At 32.3% G+C, this 23,224-nt stretch overlaps 1 protein-coding gene across 1 annotated transcript; it reads right to left on the bottom strand.

Moving 5' to 3' along the window:
* Positions 1 to 15,085: 15,085 nt before the first annotated feature.
* On the bottom strand, positions 15,086 to 20,876 carry LOC119688206. The gene is made up of 4 exons (XM_038102892.1): positions 20,287 to 20,876; positions 19,595 to 20,220; positions 17,153 to 19,520; positions 15,086 to 17,069 (listed from the first exon to the last, which is right to left on the bottom strand). The coding sequence occupies exons 1-4, from the start codon at positions 20,874 to 20,876 to the stop codon at positions 15,086 to 15,088; spliced, it is 5,568 nt and encodes a 1,855-aa protein (XP_037958820.1).
* Between the last annotated feature and the right edge of the window lie 2,348 nt (positions 20,877 to 23,224).

The raw sequence follows: 23,224 nt of genomic DNA, 5'->3' as shown, positions 1-23,224 counted from the left end.
CAGCAAATGCAAAATAACCGTGATGATCACATTTGGACGAGAGCAATGAAGTAATTTTATATATTTTTGTGGTATATGGCAAATATGAATACTTTTTGCAAATTTGGTATTTGTTTTGGCATACCAAGAGCTTCTGTGTGGAGAATAATTAAAAAAACTAGTGTTTAGCTTATATCAATTGGACACTAATTTAAAATACGCACTTGCTAATAATGCAAAAATGGAAGCTTCGAAAAAATTCCCGTTCGTAATTGGTTGCATAGACAGTACACATCTAAAAATAAATGCACCAAACCATAGCAAATAGGCTTATTTCAAAAGAAAGCATGACTATGGCTTAATCTAGCAGGCCGTTTGCGATGAAAATGATTTTTTTATAAACGTATATGTTGGAGAGCCTGGTTTCTTATGTATTGTTCTGTTTTAATTAAATAAATGTATTCAACTTAATTTTTATATATTCATTTCAAATTAATTGATATTAATAAATTATCAAACAACACTTTTTCAATAATAATAAAACGTAAATTATTAAAGTAATAATTTTAATTACATTGATAATTAGAACGTTACTTTAAACAAAGAAATAAATAATAATGACATATTAATTAAATAAGTACATAAAATAAATAATAAATAAATAAAATCAATAGTAAATAAATATAAATGTAGATTTGTTTAAAATTTTACTGCACCGTGCATCGCATTGCCAACCTTATTTGCATTAAAATACGTTCCACTTTTATCTTTTACATACATTCCACATTGAACCAGAAAGTGAACCAGATCAATTGCTGGTTCACCCCATTGTTTTTGTTTTGCATGTAAAATTGAGCGGATCATGTTTGCTGAAACACAGCTATTGTTATATTTGCAGTACTGTTAAGTAGCATATAGAAGATATTTGTATATATATATTGTTGTTTTCTTTTAAATTTTCGTTTAAATTTCATTTAAATTTAATCATGGTGAAATACGTGCAAAAGTTTTGAGCATATTTATTTGTAAATTGTTAAGTATATTGTATATATTTCTGTTTTCAAGTAACAAGTTTAGGTGTGGTGTGCATACTTGAGATGCATATAATTGATTCTTCATAAAAAATTTTTAAGAGATAAAAATTACAAATATATAATAATGGGTAATTGTATATATAAAATGGGTGATTATACATATTTTAATGCTTAATATAATGTGTAGTTTGCAACTTTGGTAATTACATCTATTTAGAGTTATTAATTTGACGTTTGCGTCGATTTTGCCGCTCAATAGGTAATTTTGTTGGTACCTTCTCTAAATATGCTTTCAATCCAAGTACTATAAAACGCGGGATTATATTATATTTTTGTGAACTATTCCACTCTATGCCCATTGATCGATATATTTGTTGATAGATATATAGTTGATCTTGTATTTGCATATCAGTATTGATTGGCAATTTGACATAACGTGTTATTCCATTATGCTGGTATAAGCCCATATGAATTGAGATAGGTGACTGTGGATCCCGAAATATATCTTCTATGATTTCAGTGGGATTACCTTTGCCGGTACAAAAGAATCCTATTCCGCATATTTGACAACTGACCATTAGTATATGGTGACGCGGAGTTATAGTAGTTGTAGAAGAAGAAATAGATCGTAAGGACATGTTTAGCATGGTATATAATGTTTCAGAGCGTGAGAAAGGTTGAATCTCCTTATGAAAGATATTTGTTGTTTGCATAAGAATTTTTGATATTTCGTCGCAGCTGAATACAAGGCTTCTCCTATATCGACGTGGACGCGGACGTTTATCTTGCAAACCAGGATAGGATGATGTTCTTATATATTTAGTTATCAATTGATAACGTGCGTATGTTGGCTTTTGGATGTATCTAGAACTTTGTTGCATATACGATATGGAGATATGATGTAACACATCTTGGATCATTGCGTATGGATAAGCATTTATCAGGATTTGTGTTATACAATTATATAGATCCCGTTCTAAGTACTCTATACTAGTTCTATAAATAATACGTCGTAAATGATAAAGTAAAGTTGATCTTTTGACTTGGAAGGAGATATGTGACGTATAGTGCAGCATCCTCATTGACTGTTGTTTTTTCCGATACAAGGATATCAGATATCCAGATGGTGCACGTATGATATTATAATCTAAATAAGATATGGTTGGATAATTGTCAAATGATGGATTTTCGGTTTCTATCTCATAGGTGGTTTCATAACCCACCAACTCTTGAAATGTATCCATAAAAGAAGTTATATCGTGTCGTGACATATACAATAGGACATCATCGGCGTACTTCCACCAAGAATGCACTTTGTGCTTATGAAATGAAGCTGGAGTGTGGATCTCTATTTGGAAGTCGAGATGAATTGTTGCCAGGATTCCAGAGGCTGCACCTCCCTGTGGTAACCCTTCTGCCTGAATATAGCATTTATCTTCAAAGGTAAAATAGTTCCCAGTATTTAATATATACTCTAATGCCATATTAAGCATTGATATGGGTATAGGACATGATTCAAGAAACCAAGGCAAGCACATAAGATTTTTCAAGGTGCACCAGAGGGATGTTAAATTGGTTCTTGGATACATGTCTCTTATGTCCATGGACACGAATACATAACCTGGTAAAGGCTGAAGCTGTAAGATATGCCCTGTTAAACAGCTCATATTGGTCAGATTGTGTGCGGACATGCGGTTTGACAAGGTCCTTTTTAACACATGATGTATTAACTAATGGAGGATGTACCAACCTAGCGGACTGCAAATGGGCCTCATAGGTTGCTCCTTTTTGTGTAATTTCACGGTGCCATATAGATATGGTAAGGTAGGACTGGATATTGTTAACATTTGTTGCTAGCTTATTAGTATAGACTTTGGAAATGAAGACGGTTCCTGTCGATGCCATCTAATAAGTGGCTTAACTATTCTTCGATATTTTGCAGCTAAGCAATAAAACAAGGCTCGTTGGTTTTCTGTATACAAAATGTAGGATCCTATCTCTAGGTTATGGTTTATCCACACATACATCTTCTGTATATATTCAGATCTTTTCATCAAGCATGTAGACTGGCCTTTATCTGCTTGTATTATTATCAAATCTTTTTGTGATTGTAAATATTCGGAAATATACTTATATAACTGAAATAATATTTGTTGAGTTTGCTGAGGTTCTTGATAATATTCTATGGCTTTTAAAAATTGAGTATAATGCAGCTGCATCTCAAATGGACTTTGGTAGTTTAAATTTATAAATTGATTCTGATATATTTCATTATAGCTATCCAAAGCTACGTAATAGTCCTTTATAGTAGGTGTTTTGATAGGGCTATACTTTGGGCCGAAGCTCAACAATATTTGCACTTCCTTTGGTACCTGGCGACCACTTAGGTTATGGAACCCACCAGGTATTATTTTTGGATATAATGTTGAAAAAAGTACATTTTGGGGTAACTGACCGTTATAAAAGTTACATAGATTTGTTTCATTTAAATTAACATTATATGTACTCATTTGCATGTCCGGGGTTTCAATTAGATCAGTTGAGGTAGACAATATAGTTTCCGAAGTTGGTTTGGAGACAAATGTTGATTTGGCTTGACTTGGTGTTAAAAGATCTAAGTTAAGCAGAATAATATATTCAATCAATTAGAGTTGGATATGACTTATATATAAAGTTATGGGGATATTTAATTTGTAGTGTCTTATTGGTTTAACATTATAATAGATAAAATCGATCCTTAACCATTAATTATTACAATTAATTACAATTTGAACTAATTCTATAAATGTATATATATATATATGTAAGATAAGTTATAGTATGTAAAACAAAAGTTATTTATTATTACAGTAGAAATGTAAATACAAAATAGTTAATTTAAATATAATTAAGTTCAAAAAAATCAACTGGCCGACCGCTACTACTTTACGACTGTACTTTACGACTTCACTGGACGAACGCTCAACTTCGACTACTCCTGCTGCCTGCGCTATCATCTCTTTCATTCTTACATTAACTCTATTACTGGCGTTGCCACCCTTACATATATATATATATATATATACCTCGGGTTTTATTGGTGTTCATTGGAGGGTTGGAAGTCATAACATTATTCATTGTCTCTGTCAAATCTATAACCACATGCTCATTGTTTAAATTCTGATTAGTATTATCTACAGCCTGTATCATTGGGGATGTACGTTCTTCATCCATATGTACAATAATTGGTACTGAATCCACATTTGGACCTAATGCGGTTGGGGTAGCTAAATTATTAATTATTAATAATGGACAATATGTTTATTTAATCACACTTACTTTCTATATTCGATATATTAATTATTTGGTCGATAGCAAGTGAATCATGATGTTGACGGGTTTGATTTACATTATTTGACCTGTATGAGCTGTGATGATCACGCAGGTAAGCGCAAATTTATTTTTGCATTATAAAATTTTGAATGTTTTGTTGTAGTTACAGTTTTTTTACTGTTTATGGAAAATTTTTAAATCCCTTATTCAAGGAAAAGAAATACATAATATTATAAGGAAGTATCTAAATAAAATGTAAATTAGTGTATAAGCACAATTGTATAAAAGAAATTCCATCAAATTTTCATGTATTTTATATTATATTAAAAATTTTCATAAATATAATTTTTTACATATAAATAATAATAAAAGTTATTTAAAATGTGAATTTTTTATTTAATATAAAAAATATTTAATAATAACATATTTAATAATAATATATATTATAATACATATTTAATAATAAAATAAATTTTATATAATAAAATAAAACAAAAAAACATGTTTTTAATTTTCTGCATAGAATAACAACAAAAAACATAAAACCGTACAAACAAAGCAAACGCTTTCATCCCTCAAATAATTTGTGTGATGCACGTTTGTTTGCATTGTGCGCTCTCACTTCACCTTTTGCTTACGAAGTCTTCGAAGTTTTTCACTACATTTAAACTTCGAAGACTTCGAGAACAAAAATTCACAAAAACTTCGAAGTTTTTTCCAACTTCGAAGACTTCGTTGAAATGCGAATATTCGAATATTCGAAGAACTTCGAATTTTTAAAAACTTCGAATAATGTGAACAGCACTACTTAATACACTTGGACTAGTGTTTAAAAAGAAAATGGAGGAGTCAGTTTTGCTCGATAATTCTAATAAAATCTGCAATTTCCATTTATTTACTATAGAATTAAATTGAAGTTTCATATTTCAGACATATCAACAGATTTTATTTATTTTCCACTTTTTAGATTTTTTGTATTCAAAATTTTCTCACTTATTTTTTTAGCGCCAAAATTATTCACATAAATCAAAAAATTTTGTGCACAAACCCAACTGGCATATTTCATGCGTTGCCAATTATTTTGAAACGTGATCCGTATCGTTTCAGCAAAGATGATCCAGATCATTGAGCGGATCATGTTTGCTGAAACGCAGCTATTGTTATATTTGCAGTACTGTTAAGTAGCATATAGAAGTTATTTGTATATATATATTGTTGTTTTCTTTTAAATTTTCGTTTAAATTTCATTTAAATTTAATCATGGTGAAATACGTGCAAAAGTTTTGAGCATATTTATTTGTAAATTGTTAAGTATATTGTATATATTTCTGTTTTCAAGTAACAAGTTTAGGTGTGGTGTGCATACTTGAGATGCATATAATTGATTCTTCATAAAAAATTTTTAAGAGATAAAAATTACAAATATATAATAATGGGTAATTGTATATATAAAATGGGTGATTATACATATTTTAATGCTTAATATAATGTGTAGTTTGCAACTTTGGTAATTACATCTATTTAGAGTTATTAATTTGACGTTTGCGTCGATTTTGCCGCTCAATAGGTAATTTTGTTGGTACCTTCTCTAAATATGCTTTCAATCCAAGTACTATAAAACGCGGGATTATATTATATTTTTGTGAACTATTCCACTCTATGCCCATTGATCGATATATTTGTTGATAGATATATAGTTGATCTTGTATTTGCATATCAGTATTGATTGGCAATTTGACATAACGTGTTATTCCATTATGCTGGTATAAGCCCATATGAATTGAGATAGGTGACTGTGGATCCCGAAATATATCTTCTATGATTTCAGTGGGATTACCTTTGCCGGTACAAAAGAATCCTATTCCGCATATTTGACAACTGACCATTAGTATATGGTGACGCGGAGTTATAGTAGTTGTAGAAGAAGAAATAGATCGTAAGGACATGTTTAGCATGGTATATAATGTTTCAGAGCGTGAGAAAGGTTGAATCTCCTTATGAAAGATATTTGTTGTTTGCATAAGAATTTTTGATATTTCGTCGCAGCTGAATACAAGGCTTCTCCTATATCGACGTGGACGCGGACGTTTATCTTGCAAACCAGGATAGGATGATGTTCTTATATATTTAGTTATCAATTGATAACGTGCGTATGTTGGCTTTTGGATGTATCTAGAACTTTGTTGCATATACGATATGGAGATATGATGTAACACATCTTGGATCATTGCGTATGGATAAGCATTTATCAGGATTTGTGTTATACAATTATATAGATCCCGTTCTAAGTACTCTATACTAGTTCTATAAATAATACGTCGTAAATGATAAAGTAAAGTTGATCTTTTGACTTGGAAGGAGATATGTGACGTATAGTGCAGCATCCTCATTGACTGTTGTTTTTTCCGATACAAGGATATCAGATATCCAGATGGTGCACGTATGATATTATAATCTAAATAAGATATGGTTGGATAATTGTCAAATGATGGATTTTCGGTTTCTATCTCATAGGTGGTTTCATAACCCACCAACTCTTGAAATGTATCCATAAAAGAAGTTATATCGTGTCGTGACATATACAATAGGACATCATCGGCGTACTTCCACCAAGAATGCACTTTGTGCTTATGAAATGAAGCTGGAGTGTGGATCTCTATTTGGAAGTCGAGATGAATTGTTGCCAGGATTCCAGAGGCTGCACCTCCCTGTGGTAACCCTTCTGCCTGAATATAGCATTTATCTTCAAAGGTAAAATAGTTCCCAGTATTTAATATATACTCTAATGCCATATTAAGCATTGATATGGGTATAGGACATGATTCAAGAAACCAAGGCAAGCACATAAGATTTTTCAAGGTGCACCAGAGGGATGTTAAATTGGTTCTTGGATACATGTCTCTTATGTCCATGGACACGAATACATAACCTGGTAAAGGCTGAAGCTGTAAGATATGCCCTGTTAAACAGCTCATATTGGTCAGATTGTGTGCGGACATGCGGTTTGACAAGGTCCTTTTTAACACATGATGTATTAACTAATGGAGGATGTACCAACCTAGCGGACTGCAAATGGGCCTCATAGGTTGCTCCTTTTTGTGTAATTTCACGGTGCCATATAGATATGGTAAGGTAGGACTGGATATTGTTAACATTTGTTGCTAGCTTATTAGTATAGACTTTGGAAATGAAGACGGTTCCTGTCGATGCCATCTAATAAGTGGCTTAACTATTCTTCGATATTTTGCAGCTAAGCAATAAAACAAGGCTCGTTGGTTTTCTGTATACAAAATGTAGGATCCTATCTCTAGGTTATGGTTTATCCACACATACATCTTCTGTATATATTCAGATCTTTTCATCAAGCATGTAGACTGGCCTTTATCTGCTTGTATTATTATCAAATCTTTTTGTGATTGTAAATATTCGGAAATATACTTATATAACTGAAATAATATTTGTTGAGTTTGCTGAGGTTCTTGATAATATTCTATGGCTTTTAAAAATTGAGTATAATGCAGCTGCATCTCAAATGGACTTTGGTAGTTTAAATTTATAAATTGATTCTGATATATTTCATTATAGCTATCCAAAGCTACGTAATAGTCCTTTATAGTAGGTGTTTTGATAGGGCTATACTTTGGGCCGAAGCTCAACAATATTTGCACTTCCTTTGGTACCTGGCGACCACTTAGGTTATGGAACCCACCAGGTATTATTTTTGGATATAATGTTGAAAAAAGTACATTTTGGGGTAACTGACCGTTATAAAAGTTACATAGATTTGTTTCATTTAAATTAACATTATATGTACTCATTTGCATGTCCGGGGTTTCAATTAGATCAGTTGAGGTAGACAATATAGTTTCCGAAGTTGGTTTGGAGACAAATGTTGATTTGGCTTGACTTGGTGTTAAAAGATCTAAGTTAAGCAGAATAATATATTCAATCAATTAGAGTTGGATATGACTTATATATAAAGTTATGGGGATATTTAATTTGTAGTGTCTTATTGGTTTAACATTATAATAGATAAAATCGATCCTTAACCATTAATTATTACAATTAATTACAATTTGAACTAATTCTATAAATGTATATATATATATATGTAAGATAAGTTATAGTATGTAAAACAAAAGTTATTTATTATTACAGTAGAAATGTAAATACAAAATAGTTAATTTAAATATAATTAAGTTCAAAAAAATCAACTGGCCGACCGCTACTACTTTACGACTGTACTTTACGACTTCACTGGACGAACGCTCAACTTCGACTACTCCTGCTGCCTGCGCTATCATCTCTTTCATTCTTACATTAACTCTATTACTGGCGTTGCCACCCTTACATATATATATATATATATATACCTCGGGTTTTATTGGTGTTCATTGGAGGGTTGGAAGTCATAACATTATTCATTGTCTCTGTCAAATCTATAACCACATGCTCATTGTTTAAATTCTGATTAGTATTATCTACAGCCTGTATCATTGGGGATGTACGTTCTTCATCCATATGTACAATAATTGGTACTGAATCCACATTTGGACCTAATGCGGTTGGGGTAGCTAAATTATTAATTATTAATAATGGACAATATGTTTATTTAATCACACTTACTTTCTATATTCGATATATTAATTATTTGGTCGATAGCAAGTGAATCATGATGTTGACGGGTTTGATTTACATTATTTGACCTGTATGAGCTGTGATGATCACGCAGGTAAGCGCAAATTTATTTTTGCATTATAAAATTTTGAATGTTTTGTTGTAGTTACAGTTTTTTTACTGTTTATGGAAAATTTTTAAATCCCTTATTCAAGGAAAAGAAATACATAATATTATAAGGAAGTATCTAAATAAAATGTAAATTAGTGTATAAGCAAAATTGTATAAAAGAAATTCCATCAAATTTTCATGTATTTTACATTATATTAAAAATTTTCATATATATAATTTTTTACATATAAATAATAAATATAAGTTATTTAAAATGTAAATTTTTTATTTAATATAAATAATGTTTAATAATAACATATTTAATAATAATATATATTATAATACATATTTAATAATAAAATAAATTTTATGTAATAAAATAAAACAAAAAAACATGTTTTTAATTTTCTGCATAGAATAACAACAAAAAACATAAAACCGTACAAACAAAGCAAACGCTTTCATCCCTCAAATAATTTGTGTGATGCACGTTTGTTTGCATTGTGCGCTCTCACTTCACCTTTTGCTTACGAAGTCTTCGAAGTTTTTCACTACATTTAAACTTCGAAGACTTCGAGAACAAAAATTCACAAAAACTTCGAAGTTTTTTCCAACTTCGAAGACTTCGTTGAAATGCGAATATTCGAATATTCGAAGAACTTCGAATTTTTAAAAACTTCGAATAATGTGAACAGCACTACTTAATACACTTGGACTAGTGTTTAAAAAGAAAATGGAGGAGTCAGTTTTGCTCGATAATTCTAATAAAATCTGCAATTTCCATTTATTTACTATAGAATTAAATTGAAGTTTCATATTTCAGACATATCAACAGATTTTATTTATTTTCCACTTTTTAGATTTTTTGTATTCAAAATTTTCTCACTTATTTTTTTAGCGCCAAAATTATTCACATAAATCAAAAAATTTTGTGCACAAACCCAACTGGCATATTTCATGCGTTGCCAATTATTTTGAAACGTGATCCGTATCGTTTCAGCAAAGATGATCCAGATCATTGAGCGGATCATGTTTGCTGAAACGCAGCTATTGTTATATTTGCAGTACTGTTAAGTAGCATATAGAAGTTATTTGTATATATATATTGTTGTTTTCTTTTAAATTTTCGTTTAAATTTCATTTAAATTTAATCATGGTGAAATACGTGCAAAAGTTTTGAGCATATTTATTTGTAAATTGTTAAGTATATTGTATATATTTCTGTTTTCAAGTAACAAGTTTAGGTGTGGTGTGCATACTTGAGATGCATATAATTGATTCTTCATAAAAAATTTTTAAGAGATAAAAATTACAAATATATAATAATGGGTAATTGTATATATAAAATGGGTGATTATACATATTTTAATGCTTAATATAATGTGTAGTTTGCAACTTTGGTAATTACATCTATTTAGAGTTATTAATTTGACGTTTGCGTCGATTTTGCCGCTCAATAGGTAATTTTGTTGGTACCTTCTCTAAATATGCTTTCAATCCAAGTACTATAAAACGCGGGATTATATTGTATTTTTGTGAACTATTCCACTCTATGCCCATTGATCGATATATTTGTTGATAGATATATAGTTGATCTTGTATTTGCATATCAGTATTGATTGGCAATTTGACATAACGTGTTATTCCATTATGCTGGTATAAGCCCATATGAATTGAGATAGGTGACTGTGGATCCCGACATATATCTTCTATGATTTCAGTGGGATTACCTTTGCCGGTACAAAAGATTCCTATTCCGCATATTTGACAACTGACCATTAGTATATGGTGACGCGGAGTTATAGTAGTTGTAGAAGAAGAAATAGATCGTAAGGACATGTTTAGCATGGTATATAATGTTTCAGAGCGTGAGAAAGGTTGAATCTCCTTATGGAAGATATTTGTTGTTTGCATAAGTATTTTTGATATTTCGTCGCAGCTGAATACAAGGCTTCTCCTATATCGACGTGGACGCGGACGTTTATCTTGCAAACCAGGATAGGATGATGTTCTTATATATTTAGTTTTCAATAGAACTTTGTTGCATATACGATATGGAGATATGATGTAGCACATCTTGGATCATTGCGTATGGATAAGCATTTATCAGGATTTGTGTTATACAATTATATAGATCCCGTTCTAAGTACTCTATACTAGTTCTATAAATAATACGTCGTAAATGATAAAGTAAAGTTGATCTTTTGACTTGGAAGGAGATATGTGACGTATAGTGCAGTATCCTCATTGACTGTTGTTTTTTCCGATACAAGGATATCAGATATCCAGATGGTGCACGTATGATATTATAATCTAAATAAGATATGGTTGGATAATTGTCAAATGATGGATTTTCGGTTTCTATCTCATAGGTGATTTCATAACCCACCAACTCTTGAAATGTATCCATAAAAGAAGTTATATCGTGTCGTGACATATACAATAGGACATCATCGACGTACTTCCACCAAGAATGCACTTTGTGCTTATGAAATAAAGCTGGAGTGTGGATCTCTATTTGGGAGTCGAGATGAATTGTTGCCAGGATTCCAGAGGCTGCACCTCCCTGTGGTAACCCTTCTGCCTGAATATAGCATTTATCTTCAAAGGTAAAATAGTTCCCAGTATTTAATATATACTCTAATGCCATATTAAGCATTGATATGGGTATAGGACATGATTCAAGAAACCAAGGCAAGCACATAAGATTTTTCAAGGTGCGCCAGAGGGATGTTAAATTGGTTCTTGGATACATGTCTCTTATGTCCATGGACACGAATACATAACCTGGTAAAGGCTGAAGCTGTAAGATATGCCCTGTTAAACAGCTCATATTGATCAGATTGTGTGCGGACATGCGGTTTGACAAGGTCCTTTTTAACACATGATGTATTAACTAATGGAGTGGATGGATGTACCAACCTAGCGGACTGCAAATGGGCCTCATAGGTTGCTCCTTTTTGTGTAATTTCACGGTGCCATATAGATATGGTAAGGTAGGACTGGATATTGTTAACATTTGTTGCTAGCTTATTAGTATAGACTTTGGAAATGAAGACGGTTCCTGTCGATGCCATCTAATAAGTGGCTTAACTATTCTTGGATATTTTGCAGCTAAGCAATAAAACAAGGCTCGTTGGTTTTCTGTATACAAAATGTAGGATCCTATCTCTAGGTTATGGTTTATCCACACATACATCTTCTGTATATATTCAGATCTTTTCATCAAGCATGTAGACTGGCCTTTATCTGCTTGTATTATTATCAAATCTTTTTGTGATTGTAAATATTCGGAAGTATACTTATATAACTGAAATAATATTTGTTGAGTTTGCTGAGGTTCTTGATAATCTTCTATGGCTTTTAAAAATTGAGTATAATGCAGCTGCATCTCAAATGGACTTTGGTAGTTTAAATTTATAAATTGATTCTGATATATTTCATTATAGCTATCCAAAGCTACGTACAAGTCCTTTATAGTAGGTGTTTTGATAGGGCTATACTTTGGGCCGAAGCTCAACAATATTTGCACTTCCTTTGGTACCTGGCGACCACTTAGGTTATGGAACCCACCAGGTATTATTTTTGGATATAATGTTGAAAAAAGTACATTTTGGGGTAACTGACCGTTATAAAAGTTACATGGATTTGTTTCATTTAAATTAACATTATATGTACTCATTTGCATGTCCGGGGTTTCAATTAGATCAGTTGAGGTAGACAATATAGTTTCCGAAGTTGGTTTGGAGACAACTGTTGATTTGGCTTGATTTGGTGTTAAAAGATCTAAGTTAAGGAGAAATAATATATTCAATCAATTAGAGTTGGATATGACTTATATATAAAGTTATGGGGATATTTAATTTGTAGTGTCTTATTGGTTTAACATTATAATAGATAAAATCGATCCTTAACCATTAATTATTACAATTAATTACAATTTGAACTAATTCAATAAATGTATGTATATATATATATACCTCGGGTTTTATTGGTGTTCATTGGAGGGTTGGAAGTCATAACATTATTCATTGTCTCTGTCAAATCTACAACCACATGCTCATTGTTTAAATTCTGATTAGTATTATCTACAGCCCCTATCATTGGGGATGTACGTTCTTCATCCATATGTACAATAATTGGTACTGAATCCACATTTGGACCTAATGCGGTTGGGGTAGCTAAATTATTAATTATTAATAATGGACAATATGTTTATTTAATCACACTTACTTTCTATATTCGATATATTAATTATTTGGTCGATAGCAAGTGAATCATGATGTTGACGGGTTTGATTTACATCCAGGTGTAAGTTTGGTATATTTGTAGTATAACACATTGGCCCTGTTATTCGATCATTAATTTGATTTTGACCTATGTTTGCACCGCAATTTTCACTAATTAATTCAGCTTTGTTGCTGGTTTCCATTTGTTCTTGGGCTGGGCTGGGAACCATTTGTACTTGCGAATTTGATTTTGTAGCTTTGGCAAGATTAATCATTGAACATAAACTTGGATCCAGAGCAGTGGTTGGCGAATTTGAAAAGGCTAAATAGGAAATTATTGTAAATGTATAATACATATGTAAACTTGTTATATTTACAAATTATAGTTGATGAAGGATTCTCCGTCATGATTTCAGGTTTAGAATTAGGTCCCATACACTGCATACTGGAATTAGATTCTATATCTTGCATTAAAGAGGCAAAGGTTAAATCATCAGTTGAATCATCCATAAGAGACCTATGTTAGATTTATTAAATACATTGGCTTCATGGACAACATTAATGTATAATGTATATTATAATTTTAATTTTAACTTTGAATTTTCATTCTTAAGGTTAACTCACGTTAAAGAGACATGAGTTAAATCATCTGTAGATACATCCATAAGAGACCTGAGTAAAAAATAAAAATAAAAAATTTGTTAATAGTTCAGTTCAAATAACATTAAAAAAACAGTACTTAAGTTTATATTAGATTTGAAAGAATTGAATTTTAAGGACTTAATGACTTGGTTTAATTATTAATTGGTTAAAAAAGTAAATATCATTAATTGCACATTTTGTTGAGAGATCTCAGTTAAAATAAGTGTACTTGTACTATTTATGTAATACGTATATGATTTGGTTTGACATTGATGTTCGTAATGAATAAATTATAAAAGTTGCGAAGCGGTATGACACACATGAATTATATGGTGCTTGTTTGGTAAACAAAGAATTTCCTATTTATAAATTTTATATAGTTTTATAGAAAATTTCAGATAATTTTGTATATAACACTATTTTCACAATTTGTATCACTTAATAGATAATTGAAGAATATTATTCATAACCCATATAATATTTATAATTTGTGCCGGTGCAAATTGCATATATTTGTCACTTTGATATATGTTTGTTTGGTGTCTAAGATGTATAATTGATGGGGAAACATATGTTGAGGCCACAATATAGTTTTGGAAGAGATATGTAATTTTGAGGAATAATATTTGGTTTAATTTAATTTATAAATCAACATTTAATTTTGGAACTTCATACTTGATTTAAGATTTATGTTTATAGGATTGTTGTAATGAGTTTGAATATATATGCAAGAACTGCATCACGCATATTTTGTTTGTTAGTATCTGTTGTGTTTGGTATTTTCACTTATAACTTCAATAGTTTCTCACATAGGAATAATTGATGTCACATATGGTTTGTTTGCTAAAATTTATTGTGTATAACATTTCACATATAACTTCAATAGTTTCTCGCATAAGTATGTTTGATAAACCGAGAAAAACACTCCGGGAGTGCAGGCAGAAGTGAAAACTTGAACTTATGGCGCGTTAGGCACTTTTTTGGGTGAGCATTTTTAGGTGCGCTCGCGACATGAGAAATTGTACATAAAAAATCAAGTTTATCCAAGCAATGTGGGCACTTTTTGAATGGACATGAAGTATAATAATATAGAAACTATATTCGAAGGAAGTGGTTTTATTTAAATGAGTAAATATTAGTAAATAGTAAATACAAAATTTATCAGTTCTCATCCATAATTTCAACAACTCTTACATCATCATTATCAGCATTTTCATCATTATTATCAGGATTTTCATCAAATTCTAAAACTGATACAATAGGTCTATGGTAACTAAAGTATGAAATAAACAATTTTGATTTAAATCTATTTATATATCTTGTGAATACTGCATCAATAGTAGTTTTGTATTTTGTTGTGCTAAGATTGCGATCATTGGACATCGTTAAATCAAATTCTTGATATAAAAATTCAATTAATGATTGATTTTTGACATCTGCAAAGTTTATGTTGAAATCTCCACTCAAAATCATAGTATAATGATCAAATCTTCTATTAATTTTCATCATAAATATTGCGGAAGCAGCTTTAGAATAAATGAATAAATTTGAATACAAGAACTCTCGTATTGCTTGTAAAGACTGTTTTGGTGAAATATAAACGGCAGCCATTATTATTGTTTGTCCATTAGAATGGCATTGGGAAATACATATATCACCAATATTCGAAACATTAGTGCTAAACATACTGGTATATCTCGCATGCACTTCCATATGATCTGTAGAAAATGTGGCCATAGTATCATTGGACCGATGATAAATAGCCACCCCACCTGCTGGACGATTGTCTCTTTTGAAACTTGCTATAAAGTTTAAATTTGGAATGTCAATGGTTTCTTCGTTACTCACATGAGTTTCTGATAATATTAACACACTCATTTTCTCAACAAGAGCATCAACTGATAGGTCATGTACATGTCGTCGTAAGCTTTGACAATTGAATGAAAAAATAGATAACCGTTTTTTTGTAGAAATGAAATCAATAAATGTTTTAGTAACAGTTTGTAAGTTATTGTCATGTAATCGTTTCAGTTCGATGGATAAATCATCTCGATGAGTTGTAGATCTCTTTTGGTTTTTGCTTGTGTTTGAATCATCAGTCGGTGCGTTTCCTACTCTGCCATGATGAAATTTCCAGCTCGCTCCTGTATCTTCTTTAGTTAGTAAGAACAAACCTTCTATATTAGTTACTCTTGATAAGGCTACGTAAACCAATTCTCTTGAGTGAGAACGACTGTATTCATAAACAATAGCATCAAAAGTACCTCCCTGAGACTTGTGAATCGTCATAGCCAAAGCCGAAACTAGTGGAAAATGTTTTCTTTTCGCCACTATAGTTTTGTTGTTGTTAAGTGGTATTGATGATGTTTGAGCAGAAATTGGCACAGCATCTCTGTCGATTCCCAAGCGTTCAGTGTCATTTCTTGCCTTAATTTTGCGCTTTTGACCAGCAGATTTTGGAAACTTTAACCAAATTCTTGTAATTTCATCATTTTCATTTAATTCAATATGAATTAATGTACCTACAGTGCCATTAGATAAACCATCAGCTACATCAATATTTGTAGTTATCATATAAGGCCGGTTGGGAACTAGAATTAATTCGTATGGTAAGCTGCCGGTCTCGTCCGGTTTCATTTTGTGTAACTTTTGTCTAACATAAGCTTCTTGGTCGGCATTATGACAGCCAACGAAAACATCCGATGCCAATGAAATAATTTTATTTTGATAACTATTCAAAATTGTATTGTTGTATTCGTTGACAGCAATATTTGTAAACATAAGTCTTGTTCCTTCCGGACATACAGATTGCGCATATTCTTTAGTAACAAATCTAGATTCAATCACGTTCAATTCTTCTTCAGTTAAAATAGTTCCATCTCCTATTTTCGTTAAAATCGAAGAAAATAGTCTATTTTCTTGTCGCATTACTTTCTTGAGTTCAAATTGTTTGAATTTTCGCCAAGGTGTTTCGGCTGAAATTCTGTTTTTAGTTTGCTTGAAGATTGGCGTAGCTTTTACAGGGGGCAATTGACGCAAATCTCCGATAAGGATTACATCCAATCCACCAAAATCTTTTTGAAGCAAGCCAGTTATTTGCCTCAGACGTGCGTCAATTTGCTGTAATAATTCTGCAGAAACCATGCTTACTTCGTCAATGATAACAATATTAACATACTGAAATAGAGCTCTGTATTGTTGAGCTTTTTCAACGTTGAGGGGACTAACCTTGACAGTGTTATACTTAAAGCATTATGCACCGTTGTGCCACCTATGGCTGTAGCAGCTTTTCCGGTTGAAGCACAAGCAATATATGCAATAAAAATTCCATCAGTATCCGAAAATCTATTGTAAATTTCCATAAGCGCTTTTATTACGAATGTTTTACCACTTCCAGCTGGTCCAGTCAAATACACGAGCAATGGATCTTTCATGTCTCCGGTTTTCGATATCAAGTGATGCATAGTGTGAAACAAAATTTCTCGCTGTTCTTCGTTAGCCTTGCGTATAAGTTCATAAAATTCTTCATATGGTAAAATGTTTTTTTTTTTTTTAGCGATGGCCCCAAGCTTATCAAATAGCGCAAGTCGTAGATCATCATTTAAATCGGCATTTGGATTATCATACAATTCGGCAAATGGATTTTCATCAGGTATTCTACCAACAACCTCATTTATTTCCTCTCCATCAATGTTAATATCTTCGCGACATAACTCTCTGCAGATCTCCAGCGTCTTTCGGATATCCAGATTTGATTCGAACTCTTTTCTTCTCTCAAGTATAAGTGCTTCATTTTCATCATATAGCTGAATATACCGCATTTCCGCAATAATTTCAGCTTCTTCGTGTCGGAACGGCATGTGCAAAGTAACCATTTCTCTCCTGTATTCATTGTAGTCTGTAGCCATGTCATAATTACGATATCGTATGACTTTTGGTTCTTCTCGTTCTACATTTTCACCTTTGTTATTTTTGTAATATTTAGAAACAAACTGAGCAAGAGAAACATTTTGTATAGCATCGGGTCTTTTCTCATATTTGTCGAACCAATTTTCTTTCCATATATCTATCGAATCGTCTTCAAGTTCACTCAATTGCTTCATTGTCTTCTTTACTCTGTGTCTTTCGATTGGCCATATAGTCGGTATAAATTCGATCGCAGTTGAACTTTTTGACATCGGCTCCCTCAATAGATACCATGCAGCTTCTTGACTGGTCATCTCAGTCTGGTTCAAAAGATGGATACTAAGATGTTTAGTAATTTCAAAAATATTGAATTCAGGATGTTCATCCATAACCTCGATGATTTTTCTTTGCAAATTGCTAACGCCCCTATTAGTCTTATTTACGTATTCTACTACGTAAGCTGCACAAGAGTATTCTTCAGTAATAAATTGAAAATCAGTATTAGCTTTTACAACATCGAAAATGAATGGATTGAAAGGATTATGCCATTTTTCCGAAGGTTCTATTTTTATAAAAACTTGTGGTCTATTAATTCCCGCTCGAATTATCCTTACGTATTCCTCATCTGAATCAATATCATTTTCACTGTAAAATGATGCAAAATCATCGTAGTCATAGATTTCGAAATTTTTACGGACTGAATTGTATTTCACCTTGTAGTGTTGGAAACAATCTTCTGTATCTTTCATAGGTGTTAAAATCATTGTTTCCTTAACAGGCAAAAATGGAGCATCAAATCTACATTTTTGTTGTCTTCGCGATGCTATTCCTTTATAGCAGGTAAAAGAATGCCTATGAGTTTGTAATTTAATATTACCAGAAGCTTCGGTGGCTGATACTGATATCAAAAAATTTATGAGATCGATGGCTTTATTGTAATCCTTGTCAAGAGCATCTTCAGGAGCATTATCTAACCACGCTAAAATATGTGCATGTGGACTACCTCTGTGTTGAAATTCAATTCTTTTGAAGTAATGCAAAACTCTGTATTGTTTAAAAGGACTAAACCTTTTAGATTGTAATATTTTCATAATAACATTGACTAGCTTGTTAAAATAAATAGCGCAAGTTACCGCGTCTTCATTAATGAGAGTACTTTTTTCAATGTAATGCAATTCAGCAGCTTGTTCTGCAGATATTTCCGAATTGTTTTTCAAATTATGCAACAATTGCAATAACTTTGGCCATCCGATTTCATTGGCGCTTATAGTAAAGAAAACAGTAGGCTTACCATATTGTCGAATCATTGCAAAAAGATCTCTTTTTCTTTCTGCCCAATAATATGCTGAATTCGGAATTGAGCGAAGAAATGCCAAATTGGTCTCAATGCAGTCATGCATATAATCGTCTGACTGTATTTGCTCTTTAGTGATTGCAATACCTTGGCCAACATGTCTGAATGCTATAGAAAGAGACTGTTTGATTCGAAACCTCATGATTTTCATCGTCATGTATAGCAAGTGTTGAGGGGTTACACCTCGTCTATCAGATCTCCTAAGTTCACTGGTTGCCATCATGAAAGCTGTGGCAACCACACCATCACGGAATTGCCTAAATTGTCCCAAATATATTTGTGGAAAAGATAATTCTTCAGCGTGCTCATCGAATAGCAGACTGATTGGAACGTTTCCTGAAAAAATACATATGTTTATTTTGCAAATTTAACAAATTAAATAAGAAAAGAACAAAAATAAAATAGAGTACCTTCTCCAGGAGCAATGCTCAAGTACATATTTTCGTCCCACATCAATGTTTGTTGCTGAGCTATTAAACTTTCGCCAATTGGTATCTGTTCTAAAATGTCATTGTCGCCATCTTCATCAAAGACAATATCATCTGCAACTTCGCATTCATTGTTGTCATTCAAAAAACGATCATCAAGTGCAACATCGTAGGAAGTGTAAAGAGGAGTGTCTTTCAAATATCGTAACCAAACTTTTATGCTTCTTTTCCTTACTATACCATAGACGTAACTAGATTTGTGAATTTTTTTCCGTTTAATATGAACAGTGATGGCATAATCATCATCTACTTGCCTTGGCAACACATTAACCATTGTATTCACTTCAATTGGAACATTAATGACCTGTCCATAAATTCCATATTGACCATGTACATGTCGCAGTCTACGAATTTGCATGAACGGAATTCTTGGAGATATTAACCTTTCGGTTACCAAGTCTAAAGGAAAGTCTTTCAGAGATGCAGGAACAGGTGGATATTTGAATCCATTGTAAACAGACATCGGTGGAATACGTTGCTTTTTAATTGCTGCGTTGCAAGTTGAACATAATTTAATTTCCGGTAAAGCAGTGTTTGAAAGCAATGATCTTATAAAATCAATATTTTTAGTCGTATCTATATTTTATAAGTAACTCAAATCCTTTTTGAACCACAGTCTGTCGCAAACATCACAAGCAAAGCCGAATTCATTTGCAACGAAATCTTTCTGAAAATCTCGATGCGCAGAGAAATTTCGTTGAAAAGCAGAGTATGTTTGAACCTGCACATTAGGTAAGGAAGCATTTACAATCTGAGAGGGAGGTTGACTTGGAACTATTATATCCCCGACATTGTGAATAGGAGTATTGTCGTCAGAATGGCTTGGTGGACCTGTAATTTGATCGTTGTGTATGATTTCTGAATGTATATCATCTGTGGTAAATGGACCAGACGAATATATTGCTGTCCGAGGTACATAAGGCACATCTCTGGTAGATGTACCAGCGATTTGAGGAGGTACACTTTGTTGTACAAGAGTTTGGTCAGTTGATAATAAATTTAACGTTCTTCGTTTATCTCTGTATCGTTTACAATAATCTTTGTTCGCTTGTTTCGCCAAGTCTGACTTATGTGGGTGTTTCTCTCTGTATCGATTATCATATTCTTTCCTTTTTTGTTTTCTTTTTTCTACTTCATCCTCATAAGTGGAGTCATCTATCGAGTTTTTTCTTTTTCGAGCATTATTTGAATCATCCGCATCCATTTTCAAGACAAATCTATAGATCTATAATCTATATTATCTATTTTTAGATAATTTTATTTAATAACGTGTTGCATTTGTTTATGTACGTATCATGTACGTAACAAAAAAAAAAATAAACAAATAAAATAATAATTTACTTACGTGATGACGAGCAGCAGTTGTAATAATGTATACAAAATATAACACTATAGTATACAAAAGCACTACAACAATGTTTTTATTAATTCTATTAACACTTTAGATTTGTTTTTTTTTGTTTTTTTAACACAATACCATAGCAGCAACACAAGTCAAATGAAATATTTAAATCAGGGTTTGAAAAATGATGATGATGAAATCAGCAAAAAAATGATAGCGAGATGAGAGCAGAGCAGATCATTTTTTTTCATGTGCTACGGCTCCCGCCGTTGTTGTTTAACACACACACAAAAACAGACATACTAATGCAGACACACAATGCAGACATACAATGCAGACACACTAAATTTGACTCAACTAAATTTGATGTGCTCTGCTCTGCTATGGCTCTCGTCAAAGTGAGAGCGATAGCAGTAGCATAGCAATAATCTGTCGCTAGGGCACGAACGAATGCCCATGCAAAGACTGCGTATAGCATGCAGCGCTCTCGCATACCTATACACTCTGAATACACATATAGGTATGTAATCTCGTCTGTCGCGAGAGCACGAATGAATGCCCATGCAAAGAGCGCGTATAGTATACATATATTATACAAATACCCGCGGAGTATATCTGTGTAAAATCTCATCTGTCAGATCGGCTGAAAATGCTCACCCAAAATTTGCCTAACGCGCCATAAGAAGTTTTCACTTCAAAAATAAAATTCAATATGCACCACGTCTTTACAGATCAAAAGCTTTTTTTTTTATATATGTGTAGATAAAAAATGCAGTCATGCAATTTTGGGTGTAGATGTGAGGGTGCTCCTTCTATGTGTAGATATCGTTATATTATTTGCATATGGAGGTCGGTATCATTATATATGCTCCTATGGGCCTAATGTGTTATTACGGAATGTTTGCATATTGGGTATTTGTGTAAAGTTTCTGCATTATATTATTTATGATGTAGGGGATTTATACATTTACGTTACATATTTCATACTTGTTACTACTTGATTTATATTTCACGGAGGATTATTGTTTTTTTTAATTTTATTAAACTAATAATAACTTGATGTTATAAATTATTTATGTTAACTTAATAATACCTCAATTTTTAAATAGTTCATTTTAAGTTATTAATACCTTAATTTTATTAATAGCTTATACTAACATTTTTTTTATAAGTTTATATTAACTAATAATAAACTTTTTTTTAATGAGTTTAGATCAACTAAACTCATTTCTAAGCGTCCTTTTGTATCTTCTCCCAAAGTTCTGCGTGTAGTGGCTCTGGAGCTAGCGCTGAAATTGGTCGCTGCAGGCATATTTCATTGACCTCTTTCATGAGGTCTTCAGCGGCTGTGATATCTAAATAATCGGTGTCGTTGTTGTGTTGGGTTAACTTGTTAACCACTTGCTGCTGGGTTTCTGCTTGTTTTTTATACCTCAGTTTTAATGGGATTGCCTGTTTTAAAAACTGTGTCCTAGGTTTGGCTCGTTCCATTGCTTCAAGATGGTTCCGGTAGTTTTGAATACTGGTGGTGAGTTTTCTGCTTTGTTTAGGTTTATTGATTACTATTTTGCTTGGTTTTAAAATGGTGTACCCTATTGGACAATTGCTGATCTGCTGTTTGATATTCGTGTTGCTACGTCGTTTTATAATGTTCAACTAAATCCTCGTAAAACTGTTTCCGCATTTTATAGGAACTTCTATTATGTAGATCCCGTTAATCCTGCTGCGGTACATGCGGCATTTTGAATTGTTCGTGTTCGATTTCTTAAAGCGTCTTCCATCATCATGCATGCTGTTCTGCTGAGAGCATCTACATATCCCATTTTAGTTCCGGATCTGTGCTCTAATTCATGCTCACATTCCTAGAGAAACACGGCCCACCTCAATACTCGTAGTGGCACGTTGTGCTTCTTCATCGTCATAGTAAAAGTATTTCAGTCGGTTGTAATTTTAAATTTTGTGCCCAGAACGTAGATTCTCCGCTTTTTGAGTGCTTCTTCTAGTGCTAGGACTTCTAATTCATACGAATGGTATTTTTGTTGATGAGCTTGCATTTTGTGACTCATAAACTGAACATGGTGAAGTTGATTATCATTCTTGTCTCTTGGTAGAAGAACAGCACCGTAACCGTACATTGAAGCGTCGGTATGAATTTCTGTATAAGCACTTGGATCAAACAGTTTTAGAACAGGAGCAGTTAATAAAGCATT

This window comes from Teleopsis dalmanni, chromosome 1 (genome assembly GCF_002237135.1).
Source record: "Teleopsis dalmanni isolate 2A chromosome 1, ASM223713v2, whole genome shotgun sequence".
Lineage (NCBI taxonomy): Eukaryota > Metazoa > Arthropoda > Insecta > Diptera > Diopsidae > Teleopsis > Teleopsis dalmanni.
This window is presented reverse-complemented; position numbering and strand designations above follow the sequence as displayed.